Source organism: Pezoporus wallicus, unplaced genomic scaffold (genome assembly GCF_028554395.1).
Source record: "Pezoporus wallicus isolate ANWC-B61680 ecotype Strahan unplaced genomic scaffold, APGP_CSIRO_Pwel_v1 contig_6488, whole genome shotgun sequence".
Taxonomy (NCBI): domain Eukaryota; kingdom Metazoa; phylum Chordata; class Aves; order Psittaciformes; family Psittacidae; genus Pezoporus; species Pezoporus wallicus.
Window position 1 is genome coordinate 316,957 of NW_026641738.1, and position 14,077 is coordinate 331,033.

General features: G+C 43.1%; 2 protein-coding genes across 2 annotated transcripts in view; both read right to left on the bottom strand.

The window, feature by feature from the left end:
- The window catches only part of SERPINE3 (serpin family E member 3), a 41,821-nt gene extending 32,993 nt beyond the window's left edge, over positions 1 to 8,828 (bottom strand). The window contains exon 1 of the mRNA XM_057425065.1: positions 8,690 to 8,828. The gene's annotated coding sequence lies outside the window, so the exon portion shown is untranslated. The remainder of the gene's footprint in view (positions 1 to 8,689) is intronic.
- FAM124A (family with sequence similarity 124 member A) overlaps positions 8,108 to 14,077 on the bottom strand; it is a 40,768-nt gene continuing 34,798 nt past the window's right edge. Inside the window, exon 4 of the mRNA XM_057425063.1 lies at positions 8,108 to 10,239. Within this exon, the coding sequence (XP_057281046.1) occupies positions 9,439 to 10,239 (801 nt within the window). The 3' untranslated portion in view covers positions 8,108 to 9,438. The remainder of the gene's footprint in view (positions 10,240 to 14,077) is intronic.

The following is a 14,077-nucleotide window of genomic DNA, read 5'->3' on the forward strand; positions in this document are numbered from 1 at the left end:
GCAGGGTGGAAACCCAGCACAGGCACTGTCAGCAGCTAACACTGACATGCAGGACACAGAGGATGCAGGGCAGTCTGGTCTTGTTGGCAGATATGGCTGGAGCAAGGCTTGCTTTCTACTGCACTGTGAAGCAAACTTCATCACGTTCACCCCATACCCTTTGGGGATATTTGCTGCAAAGTGCCCTGTGGACCCTGGGGACGGGGACACATCCCATGCTGTGGGGTGCTGAGGGCACGGTGCCAGGGCCTGCGGGGTCCCCGCTGAGTGCCCCGCCACCAGCCTGGGCTGGCAGCTCCTTGCGCTGACACTCGTGCGCACGGAAACCACGAGATGGCACTAGCCACTTTTGCAGACTAGCGGCTTCCCAGCGAGGAGCGCACAAAAACAGAGCGCACCGCATTGCTGTGATCCTGTCGCAAAATACAGGCACTCCGCAGTCACGGAGATGTGAACTGGGCACTTTTACTGACTGGCCAGTGTTGGCTAAATCCGTTTCCACCCATTTCATCATGTACTAATGGTTAGCAGGTTTTATTTACAATGGGCAGATTGGAATCATGGCCTCCACATACCAAGCTATTTCACATTTTATGCTTTATATATTCTGGAGAAAAGCGATTAAAAAGTGATTCTAGAGTGAACCATGCTTAATGCGAAAGGCTGAGTCAAAGCAGAGACGGGTGTGCCTGTTTAATTGTGAAGCTCTCAAAGACTTCAGATGCCCTTTCTGTGGCCCAACTGAAGCAACACTGTTTATCTGTAAATTGCTAAGTAAGAGCCGGCTGAATATCGATCTCCAGCTCCAAGGCCAGCCTGTTTGAGCACTGTGTGACTTGTGTCCACACCCTTCAGAGCTGTCCCATCGGTCACAAACATACCACAAGCAGCTGGCCTGGTTTCCCTCCTGGACTGCTGTGGGATCCTTATGGCTCTAGGACACAATTACTCCATTTTGCAAGGGAAGTTGTTATCCTAAATAAAGTCAGGACTAAGTTACAGCCCAGCTGAGAGGTGTTCTTACAGGATGACCCGGGGGGGGGGGGGGGGGGGGGGGAGTTTCATGCCCTGTGCGCTGCCCAAGGGCATGGGGGAGGACAGGAAGATGCAAAGTCAGGTGGGACAGTGTTGGAGACAGAGGGCTCTCTGTTTGATGTAGCTTCTTCGATAGTGGGAACAGTCCTTGGTATGAAGGGCACCAGATAGTGTTTTGGAGAATGCTGCTTGAAGAGGTCCAAAACAGAGCCAATAGGCAACTGAAGGATCCAGTGTCTGAACCTTCTCCCTGTCCCTCTTCCATTTACCACTGTAGACAGTTCCCATCACAGGATTTACAACACCTTGCAGGGCTTTACACATCAAGAAGTTGGATTCCTTCCCCACATGCACAAATGCAGGGCACTTCCTCCCTGTTATCTCATAACCTGTTTATTCTTGGGCTCAAGGCGACAGGATCCTTTCCAGGTACTGAGGTTACATTGCCCAGCACTCTGTATTGACTTCTCCTGGAGCAGAATGTACTCAGTTAAATTGTCTGGGTGAAGACTTCACATAAATGTGACTATCTTCTCCTGAGGGTATGAATACAGTGGTGTTTATTGCCATGAAGTGCTGTGGAAACCCGAGGAATAATAAGAGATTCAACAGGAAATTTGACAAAACTGACATAGGATAAATCCTTTGGTAGCACAATGTAGCAGTTGGTCACACAGTGATCTGAACACAGCTTTTGGCTCAGGAAGTCTGGATTCTGTGTAAATTTAGCAATGTACATTATGCTAAGTCCTGGAAGCTGGGACAAGATGCCATAGGGAGGATTGCTCTGTACTCAAATGACACTTAGGTTCAGATGAGACACAATTCATTACCTGAACAGAAATAATTTTGTTTGGGTAAGAGTCAGAATGGTTTTATAAAGGGAAATCACTCCTCATAAATCTATTAGAGGCTTCGGAAGGCATCAACAAATAGGTGTACAACTAAGAACAATTTTCCAAAGTGCTTCATCAGAGCCTTTTGAAGAAACCATGCTGTGATGGTTTACAAGGGAAGGTTATGCGAATAAAAGACTGATTAAAAGGCAGGAAACAGAAGGTAGAAATAAGTAGCCAGTTCTGCAGTGGAAGGAGGTTGGCAGTGGAGTCACGCAGGGATTTGTACTCAAGCTTATATTGTTCAGCATGACTTAAACCTGGAAAAAGGGGGACTTTATGAGCAGGGAATTTGTTGGGGTTATTAAGCATCCAAGATAGTAAAGATAATGGACAACTGGGAAAGTTGCAGAGTAGTCTCACAATACACAGAAATTGGGCAATAAAAAGGAGATCAATATAGCCAATTCTAAAATTAATTACATAAAAAAAATCTAATTTTACATACATGATAGTAGGCTCTGAACTGACTTCTACTGCTTGGGAATTGGACCTTTGGGCTATATAAAGATCTATGAAAGGGGAAGGTCAGTGCTCTGACACGGACAAAGCAGCAAGTCACATTACTAGGAAAGGAGCAGAGAATAAAATAGAAAACACCTTCAAGCCATTTTGTAAATCCACCGTGCATCTACATCTCCAAAACTGTACGTGGTTATGGACCTTCCAGCTCAAAAAACACATAGCAGAATAGGGGAAAAAAATTATGCAGAAGAGTAACAAGAATGAACAAAAGCATGGAATGGTTTTCCCTCAAAGAATAACCAACTAGATTAGGACTTCACAGCTTGAAAGGAGAAATCAGAGGTTTTATAGAAATCCATAAAACCATGAATAGCCTGAAAATTGTTACTGCCTCTCCCTAAAGCAAACATAGGGGGTATCAAATGGAGTTAGCAGGTGACAGGTTTGACAGATAACCTTTCCTGTACAACATGCAGTAGTTTCACATGCAGCAGTGGAACACTCTGCCAGAGGCTGCTGCAGATGTTAAATGAGCTCAGAAAGCTATTGGACAATTCAAGAGAGGAAAACCATTTACAAAAGCACCATCTATGGCACCTCAGGCCTTCCTGAGCCACACAATCATTTGTATAGCCTTTAGATGTGGTCTCATGAAGGCAGTTCAGGTGTCCAAGCTACCTTAGCATGAAACTGCAGGACTCAAAAGCTTCTGTACAGGATCACAAGAGCTCATCTCCTTGCTGATAGCAGCCACTGAAAACACCAATGTGTTCCAATATCCTGATTTCTTCAATAGTTAACACCCCCACAGTTTTACTCTGTTTCCAAAGCCCTTTGTGAAATGGGACTGTCTTACCAAAGACCAAGATAGCTCAATTGTCCTAGGCAGATGGACTGTCCAGAGCCGATGCTCATGCTGCTGAACCTGAAAATCACTCCTGAAAGACTTCAACAGTCTCAGGATGTAAAACCAGATGTAATAGATGTGATGAGACATCTGTGTAACTAGAGCTGCCATGGCTGTATACAGTTCTTTAGGAAATGACAGCAGATGGTGGTGGGCAACTAGCGTTCTAGGCAACTGAGTGGCATCACTTTGCAAGGGAACAGAGGATGAGACAGTCAAGAGCTCATGGGTCAGGAGAAGCTAACAGCAAGGATATTAGTGTGTGCATCTCTCACAGCCCACTCAATCAAGAAGAGAAGACAAACAAAGGCTTCTTTGAGCAACTGGAAACTGGTTCAGAACAGACTAGAGCAGTTCCTGTCTTCTGTAACTGGAAAATGTTCTCAGAAAAACCTGTCTTCACTCACAAGATGTTTACTCACAAGATGTGTCTGCATCTAGTAGCAAAGCTTGGAGGAGGAAGTTACACTAATAACACTAGCAGACTGAGTCAGGGATGCAATAAGCTGGACATATACAAGTCCGTGAGACTGGACAGGCTACATCTGACAGTGCCAAAGGAACTAGCCAAGGTCACTGTGAAACTTCTATCAGTTTTGAAAGATTGGTGATCGGTGAAGTTATAGATGGCTGGAAGAAAGAAAATGTCACAACCTACTTAAAGACAGACAAGAAGGATGATCTGGGGAACCACAGGCTGATCAGTCTAACCTCAGTCCCCTGTAAGATTATCAAGAAATCCTCAAAGCCATTTCTACACTCAAAATGGACAAGAAGATGAGCCGGCATGTATTTATCATAGAATCATAGAATGATTAGGGTTGGAAAGGACCTTAAGATCATCATGTTCTAACCCCCCTGCCATGGGCAGGGACGCCTCGCACTAGACCATGCTGCCCAAGGCTCTGTCCAAAGTGGCCCTGAACACTGCCAGGGATGGAGCATTTACCACTTCTTTGGGTATCCTGTTCCAGTGCTTCACCACCCTTACAGTAAAAAACTTCTTCCTCATATCCAATTTAAACTTCCCCTGTTTTAGTTTAAACCTATTCTCCCTTGTCCTTTCACTACAGTCCCTAATGAAGAGTCCCTCCCCAGCATCCCTATAGGCCCCCTTCAGATACTGGAAGGCTGCTCTGAGGTCTCCACACAGCCTTCTCTTCTCCAGGCTGAACAGCCCCAACTTTCTCAGCCTGTCTTCATACAGGAAGTGCTCCAGTCCCCTGATCATCCTCGTGGCCCTCCTCTGGACTTGTTCCAACAGTTCCATGTCCTTTTTATGCTGAGGACACCAGGACTGCACACAACACTTCAAGTGGGGTGTCATGTAATGGTAAGTCATGCTTAACCAACCTGATTGCCGCTTTTAATGAGATGGCTTCTTTGGTGGGTGTAGAAATTACAGTGAATATAATTTTCCTTGAATTTATCAAGGCTTTCAGCATAGTATCCCACAGTACCCTTGCAGCCAAATCAAGGAAACATGGAGTAGACTGGTGTACTACAATGTGGGTGAATAACTGACTGGATCATCAGGCTCAGAGGGTACTGGACAACAGTTTAAATCTAACTGGTATCCAGCTGTGACATTCTTCTGAGGTCAAAACTGGGTCTAGTGCTATTCAACATTTTTGTCTACGATTTGCATAAGGTGTTGAAAGACACCCTCAGCAAGTTTCTAGATGCCCCTCCAACTGGGGGAGTGAGTGATACACTGAAGGGCAGGGCTGCCATTCACAAAGACCTTCACTATCTGGCGGAAGGTGCCAATGAGAACCTCAGGAAGTTCTATAAAGACAAGTGCAAGTCCTGCACCTTGCATGGACTAACCTGGTACAGCAGAAGCTAAGCACCTACTGGCTTGGGAATTGCTCTGCAGAAAAGGACCTTGGGTCCCAGTGAATAGCAGGTTGAACACGATTAAGCAGTGAACCCTTGCAGTGGTAAGGCCAGCAACGTACTGGGTAGTATAAGCCAGGGAGTTGCCATCAGGTTGATGGAAATCATTCTTCCTGCCTACTGAGCACTCCTCAGACCACATTCAGAGGGCTGCATACAGTTTTGGGTTCCCCAGTATGAGAGAGAGATTGACAAACTGGAGAGTTCAGGGGGTCAGGGAGCTAGAGCATATGCTGCACAAGAAGATGCTGGAGTCTTTCAGCACCTAAAGGGGGAACTACAGAGAAGACAGAGCCAGAGTTTCTCAGAGGTACACAGTGAAACAACAAGAGGGAAAGATCACAGGCTCAAATGTGTGAAATTCTGACTGCAGATTAGGATGCAATTCTACACCATGACAATGGCTGAGCACTGGCACACGCTGCCCAGTGATACTGTGAAATTGCCACCTTTGGATATTTTCAAACCTGACCAGACAAAGTCCTAAACAGATTTAACTTACAAAGCTTTGAGGTTTGAGCAGCTTTGTGCCTTCTTTCAGCAGGCACTTTGAACTAGACAACATTCAGAGGCCTCTTCCAACTCCTGATGTTTCTACAACTCTATAACTGCCACATAAACATATATAAAACCCACACTGTTAAACCATAAACCATAAAAACTAAACAAAGCCAAACCCACATAGCTTTGCATATACCATGTAATGGTGACATGCAGGCATGTCCCATGATAGGAATAAAGAAATGTGTAACACCACACACTGATGGAAATAAGAGGGAAGGACTACTTTGAAGATCAACATACACGAAACAATTCAAGATGGGATTTAAGCATGCAAGATTACCAGTATGTGTCGCAGCTTCTGTTTTATCATTCAGCTTTACTGGAGCAAATGATTTACATCACCACAGTGAGAATCAGAAGATCTGGCCTGCAGAGGCAAAGCTGAGTCCAACATAAAAACACTTTTGCTATGCTTATTTTGTAATTATCCCACTGACACATACTGCCAAGAGCTGGAGAGCTTGTGTCACTGCAGTCAGTTTGAAGCCCGGTTAAAGAGTTGGTGAGTCTGCAGTACTTCATAAATGAACACGTAGAAGATTAAGAGCAACTGACTTTTCATTTCTATTTTATTTCACAGAAGTAATGCATTCTGGGGTGAGAAGGAGTGAAATTTCAGGGAAAACCTGTAGTTCTAAAATGACATTGTTCATAATTTAACCAAAACAATAAGTACATGCTGTGAAACTTGCATGTTCTCTGAAGAGATCAGCCCCTTCTTAAATAATGGCAAGAGAATTAACAAAGCCTACCCTCAGTGAAGCACTCTTCAAAATCTTGCTTCCTTTATTATAGACAAAAAGTTTTCTGTACACGATCATCTCTGGTTTTCCTGACAGTATGACACTCAGTTATTGCAAAATTTGGTTACAAGCACCATGAATGTAAACAATTAAACCCAGTGGAGACAGCGTAAATTCAGAGTCTATGAAAGCTCATTTGGCTTTCTTCCCATTAGAATTAAGATGGTAAAATTTGGAGCTGAGATGCTTGTGGAGCTGGCAGTTAATGCCACACATGAGCCTCAATCATGACACTTGAGGTACCCTGTGCTTGTTTGTAGAGCTCCAGTACCAGTGTTTCCTGCTGTGTCAGAAGACAGCACCCAGATGTGCTGAACCCTTTCTTGCAGAGGCACACCCTAGGCAGAAAGATGTTTCAAAGCCTCCTCTTCATTAAAAGCCCCAATCAGCTTTTGTCAGGAGTCTGAATATTGGCATAACGCCAGGATCAGACATACATCAGCTCAAACCAGCTTTTGATTTCATGCTCAGATCAAATGTTATCTATGTTATTAAAAAATTGTGAAAAGACTTTTTATTTTTCTGTTGCAAATAATGAATAGTGTAATTTTTATCAGACTTTATCCTGTTGGTTGTCATATCTGGAAGTGACTAGTGTAGATAAAATGGCTGTCCCATAAATTTGCAATGTTATTTCATCACTTATTTTTGTACTACCACGAATATGACAGAAAATAGGGAATCAAAAATTTAAATCTGTGCAGCCTGACTGTCATAGGCATCACTGCTTGTATGGTGAACTGCAAGCTGATGTGAAAAGCTGCTGGGCTGACCTCACAGTGTTTTACATGTATTTTGACAGGGTGCAAACAATAATGTGGAGCGCAACTTTGCATAAATTGGGTCCACTTGTACAGAGGGGGTTTGACCAAAAGGCCAGGAAAGTCAGAGGAAAGGCTGTGTGGACTCTGAATGAGCATAGAGAAGTAAACATGTGCACATCATGACAAATCCTTGATTGGTGCTGTTTCCGCTTCCAGGTATTTCTTAAGAGAACAGTTTACTCAAAACTGCAGTAAGCCTAAACAGCTTGGGAGAGTGGGAGAAGGCTGGTAATCTGTTCTTTTAGAGCTTGAATAGATTGCTCCTATTTATACACTGTGTTTAGCACAAAAGACAAAATCTACCTCTGGTACATGTTATGATAGCATCTCACAGAGAGGAGACTTGGACTTCAGCCTGATGCCTCTTTGTGGGGAGAAAATGACAGCAAATGTAAAAAGCCTTGAGGAGCAACATCCTGACTCCTGATGATCTCTCTGGCCTGTTCTGTTTTGGGGGTGGAGGTTTAATGGAATTCCCCCTCCTTTCCTATAAACCTGTACTTAGTTTCTCCCAGGCTTCCTTCCAGAATTGTTTGTATCAAACTGTGCATTTACTTAAATGAGCCAGGGGAACAGGAAGAAACTCTTCCACTTTTTGTAACTGTTATTTAGAGTATGTATGAGCTTTTTTCATTTTATGCCCCCCCCCCCCCCCCCCCCAAGCAGCAATTGTTCTGATTAAAACTGCCTGGTAATATAGCAAACATTTTTTCTCCACAAATTAATTTGTTTTTATTCTATCCACCACAATGTCATCATGGCAAGTCTTCAGCATCTGTATCTGTATATAGCTTACATCCAGCATTATACGTACGCATTTTAAAATGTTCATTTTCTCATTGGCTAGATCAGAGCTACAATCAGTGCCTCTTCTCTGCCAAAAATGTAACTCTTCATGATGCAATCTGTTTATACAACTTAAATCCTGGTGAAAGTACTTAGCTGTCACAGTAACAGCTTTTAACTTACTTTTTGATTTTAATACCAAATTAATTGGAGCAAAACAAGTTATCAAGAACACGTACTTAAAAATTTACTTGAAAATCCAATAAAATTTGAGTTGTTCTCTATTTGGAGAAAGGTATCTGAGAGAGAAGTATGCTTGAACTGGAGATACAAAGAATAAGTTTCTGCATTAATTATTTTTAGTGGAAAAATAACAATCCCTTAAAAAATAAGGAGCTGCTATATATTTGGGACTGGTGATGTAGCATTGTATAAAAATGATGGGTTATCTTCCTTGATTTGAATTCCAAAAAGGTAAACTCTGTACTGCCTGAATTATAAGTGGTTTACTTGGGTTACCAATGTCCACAGGGTTCAGACAGTAGCCCAGATGGCTTCTTTCCAGCTGGAAAGAATATGAGTTGAAAATGTTCTGTAAGGTTTCCCCTTTTGGCACTTTCCTCATCCTGGACTATCATTGGATATAGTGGAGCTTCTTCTTCCCTGGGGAAGGAATGAAACTTCTCACCCCTCTCACCACTGCCAGCTCTCAGAAATTAGAAGGAACTGTGTGTGTCCTCACAGAAGACTTCTTGTCTGACTCTACTGGAGATGAGCTACTGGGATCTGCTGTGCTTAGAGCTGCCTTTGGAACTTGTGAAAGAGAAAGAAGACCCCTTTCTCCTTCCATCTTTCCTGAGTTAAGGGAATTTCTCAGAAAAGTTAAAGCAGCTTGGTATCAGAAATTACTCTTCCTTTTCTGCAAAAGAAAAATGTATTATTATGTGCCTCTTCTGGCATTGTCTTCACCATCAAGGGTCAGTCAAAGCAACCTTCCACCTTGCACTGCTGTGGAGAAGCCTCAGTGCTGATCATCTCCTCCAGTACAAAGGTACAGGGTGCGAGCTCAGACTACTTCACTGTACATAGGTTGGGGACACACATCTCTGAGGGATCTGAGTGTTTTCTTCAAATATTTAGCATTATCTGCTGCATCAGCTGCTCCTCAGCAAAGAACCTTCTTCAAGCTCAAGCTGGGCCCGCTGCTGTCATTCACAAGTAAACCACGTTTGCCCTGTAAGGTGTAAAGTAGAGACACCTCAGATGTAAAACTCTTCTTCATTAACTGATGAAACGGAGCAAACACTTCCATGATCATCCAGAGAACAAGGAGCTGCTTTTGAGGACTGTTTGTGCTGCTTGGAGAGAGATGCTGATGTGAATGAGCTGGAAGACCATTCAGATAGAGAAGGCATTGAAGAATCAACTGACTCAAAGGTATTGCACATGGCTGATACAGGCCTTCCACCAGTGGCTGCCTGTTTAGCCTTACTGACACTTTGTTTTTGTGGGGGAAGAGAGGCTTCCAAGTCATTGAAAAATCCATTAAGAGCAGAGTATGCGGAGACCACAGACAGGTCTGAGAAGGACAGTTTCATCCCTGTGTCTACATCAGTCTCCTGGGCACCCTCCAAGTCATCAATGTTAAGCTTGGGGCTGCATCTCCATGTTTTTAACCTAGTTGCAGGTGACCCAGTATTTAAAAACTGAAATGGTTCACTGAAATGAGAAGTCTCTGAGGCTGAAGAGGAGCTCACCGTGGGCAAGCAGAACAGCGACTTGCTTCGCTGAAATGACCACAAAATGCTGGAGGCACTGCTGCATCTGTGTGTGAATCCTCGACCACTGTGTCTCAAGTCCTGCTGGGAGAAACCAAGATAATGACCAAGGCTGTTTGTGTGATGTGCCTTGTCTTGACCCATTTCTTTTGGTTGTTCAGGGACAGATGGGTGGCTCTGAGGAAGAAAGGCTGGCAGTGTGGTGAAGCAGGAATCTGTTGACACAGATGGATATGGTTGCTTGCTCTGTTTTGCAGACTTCCTACACCAACTGCGTGCTTGCTGGAGCCGGGAGAGGGAGAAAAGAAGATCACATTAATACAGAATTGGCAGTCTTACAACCGTAACTCTCTGTTTCTGGGTTGTTACTGCAAATAATTATGAAGCAGACTTCATTCAGTATGCTTGCAGCAAATGTTTCACTTCAATAACAAGAGAAAGTACTCTGCCAAAATCCCAAATATTTACATAAGGAGCCTTGAAGACAACAAGAATAAATGGTAGAGGAGCCCTGCTTTGTGGGATGAATTACACTAGCTCGGAATTCTCACTTCCTATTGACTTGTTCAGATTCATTCATATTCTGTGTCCCAACATTACTGCCTTACTGGGTAGCTGAAGAACAGAAATGAAGAAATGTGAGATGTATTTACCATCATTCTAATTTCTCATTTCTTCCTTACTGTGGTGCAAATGTTTTATTTTTTCCTCTGAAAGGACAAAAAGCCTTTAGCAAGCACCCTCATTCTCTGGCTTCTCAATGGGAATTATTATTGCTTTCAACTCTTTCACATCTGGATAGCTGAGCAATGTGCTCTAGAACCAACCTGCTCTATTGACTACCTTGTAATGATTTTAAGCACAGACATCTAATTTGCTTGTAGCTACCTAGACTGTGAAGACCTAACCTGGTGGTTAAGACTTCAGTCTGGACCTGAATCTCAGCCCCAGGGCAGGATTCTGTTGTCTGTCCACCACAAACTTGAGCGTTTGAACAGGGAGAGCAGCTGTGACAAATGGGGAGCCAATATCCTTCTCAAGAAGCAGCTGGAGGCCAGGTGGCCTTCCTATGGGATTAGACACTGATGTGTGGGTAACTGTACTGAGGCCCTAGTGTTTGAGCAACCATAAGGTTATTCATCAACCCACTTATCTCAGTAAGGTTTTTATAAGTTTGAATTTTAAAAAGTTTAATTTAAAAAGAAAAAGTTTAATTTAAACTCTTTTTACTGGAATTTCTCACATAATGTCATCTACGTAGACTTGTGCAAAGCGTTTGACACTGTCCTGCACAACATCCTTGTGTCTAAATTGGAGAGACATCAATTGGATGGATGGACCACTCAGTGGATAAAGAACTGGCTGGATGGCCGAACGCAAAGAGTTGTGGTCAATGGCTCAATGTCCAGCTGGAGACCAGTAACGAGTGGTGTCCCTCAGGGATCGGATTTGGGACCAGTCTTGAATTCAACATCTTTGTCACTGACCATGGACAGTGGGATTGAGTGCCCCCTCAGCAAGTTTGCCAATGACACCAAGCTGTGTGGTTCGGTTGATACCCTGGAGGGAAGGAATGCCATCCAGAGGGACCTTGACAGGCTTGTGAGGTGGCCTGATGCCAACCTCATGAAGTTTAACCATGACACGTGCAAGGTCCTACACCTGGGTAGGAGCAATCCCAGGCACAGCTACAGGTTGGGCAGAGAAGAGATTCAGAGCAGCCCTGTGGAGAAGGACTGGGAGGTGTTGTTTGATGAGAAAATGAACATGAGCCAGCTTCAGTGTGCACTCGCAGCCCAGAAAGCCAACCGTATCCTGCATCAACAGAAGCGTGACCAGCAGGTAGAAGGAGGTGATCCTGCCCCTTTGCTCTCTTCAGACCTCACTTGGAGTATTGTGTGCAGTTCTGGTGTCCTTAACACGAAAAGGACATGGAACTGCTAGAACAAGACCAGAGGAGGGCCACGACCGTGATCAGGGGACTGGAGCACCTCCCGTATGAAGACAGGCTGAGAAGGTTGGGGCTGCTGAGCCCAGAGAAGAGAAGGCTGCGTGGAGACCTCTTAGCAGCCTTCCAGTATCTGAAGGGGGCCTATAGGGATGCTGGGGAGGGACTAGTGATAGTAGTGATAGGACAAGAGGTAACGGGTTAAATCTTAAACAGGGGAAGTTTAGATTAGATATAAGGAAGAAGTTCTTTACTGTAAGGGTGATGAGGCACTGGAATGTGTTGCCCAGGGAAGCTGGGTATGCTCCATCCCTGGCAGTGTTCAAGGCCAGGTTGGACAGAGCCTTGGGTGACCTGGTTTAGTGTGAGGTGTCCCTGCCCATGGCAGGGGGGTTGGAACTAGATGATCTTAAGGTCCTTTCCAACCCTAATTATTCTATGATTCTATGATTCTATTCTGTAATGCAAAATGCTAGATTTCTGTCACAGAAGGGAAGGGTACTAATGGGTCAAAGTGCAAGATCTTACCTAGTAATCTCATCTATGGGACTTGTCAGTTGGAAGCAACCGAGGAGAAACAACCAGGTATCTAAGTCGCTATGTGCTATTAAAATGAAGACTGTGACGAACATTATTTTGTGGAGTCCCAAATGAGTTAAAAAATATTAATGCATTATAGACAACACTGCTAAGGCCTCATCCAGAATGCTGCACATGACTCAAATTATGCCTGTGTGAAAAAGAAAAAAATCAAACTGACAAAGATGCAGCCAGAAGGAAAAAAAAATATAAAATCTATCCATTAAAAAAACTGAACCACAAACTAATAAAAGCTTTCTAATCACAACACAAGTAGAAAAGTCTTCTGAGGCAAGTAATGGATAAAGATGGAGCTTGATCATTTTACCAAAGAGATTATATGACATGACTAAAAGGGATGAGACCCTGGTAACCAAGGAGATCCTTTGCATCCCCTGTCTCTAAAAGGACTCATACATTGCTGCTTCTAACATCTCGGTAGCGCACATCACATTGTCTTAGTGACCCAGATCTGCCATAAACATCTTCTGGTTTTTATTGCAGTGATTTTATAAGCAAAAAAGGATTTTCACATCTGCAAAAAATGTTTTGCTTATCCATGATTGCCTAGCTAGAGGTGATTTCTAGGACAGCCAAACCATAGGAGTTCATTTTGGCATTGTAGATGAATATATATACACCAGTGTATCTGTAATGAGGTATGTGAGTTCATAACTTATTTCTGTATAATATAGTAAGCTATTTTCCTCAATGCCACAAGGAACTAAATGAATTAATGGGAAAATTAATTACAGTAGTGTAGCAGTTTCATTAACTGGTAAGAAATGTAATGAGTCAAATAAAATGAGTCAAGTTGTCAACGAAACATTAACCAGAAATTACTTTAGACCTCTCACACAACATTATTTTATTTGTGTAAGATGTGAGTTAATTTGTTTAAAAAATTACTTTGCAACATAAAAGGCCTGTGCCTGGAAGAAAATGCCAGCTGGTTTTTAACTGAAGACATTTTTGGGTAACCCAGCAATAACAATATGATATGCTGAAAATACACAACCAAGTCATTGCACACTTTTGATGGGTTTGTACCAGAATTCACTTCTCATTCTATTTTGTTTATATTAACCAAAGGTACAATTTTTTTTTCTCTCTGGTAACTCTGATACCAGATACACTACAGGGACTCAACCATTATGCTTGGTCAACAAGAAATCAACAGAAACACCCCCTAAAACTTCTCCTACCTCTTGGAGAGAAAATCCTGGATTGACTGAACATTGGTTATTTTCACACTATATTCTTGTGTTTTTGTAGACTTAGTTGATAATCTGGTAGATCAAATATCCAAAGAAACCAAGGACCCACACAAGTACAGTCCTCTTTTTCATGTAAAGGTAAGGAGGCCTTTGGGAGCACAAGCACCAGTTAACAGTTTGAACAAAACTGCACCTGAAAACACAAGGCTTTTGGGAACTGATCCGACACTTGCAGTGGAGAGAGTTCTGCAGGCAGCACAAAAGCCTTGCCTTTACCTTGTGCAGACCATGCCATCTTTCTATATAAAGAGAATCATAGAATCAACTAGGTTGGAAAAGACCTTTAAGATCAAGTCCAACCTTTACCCCAGGACTG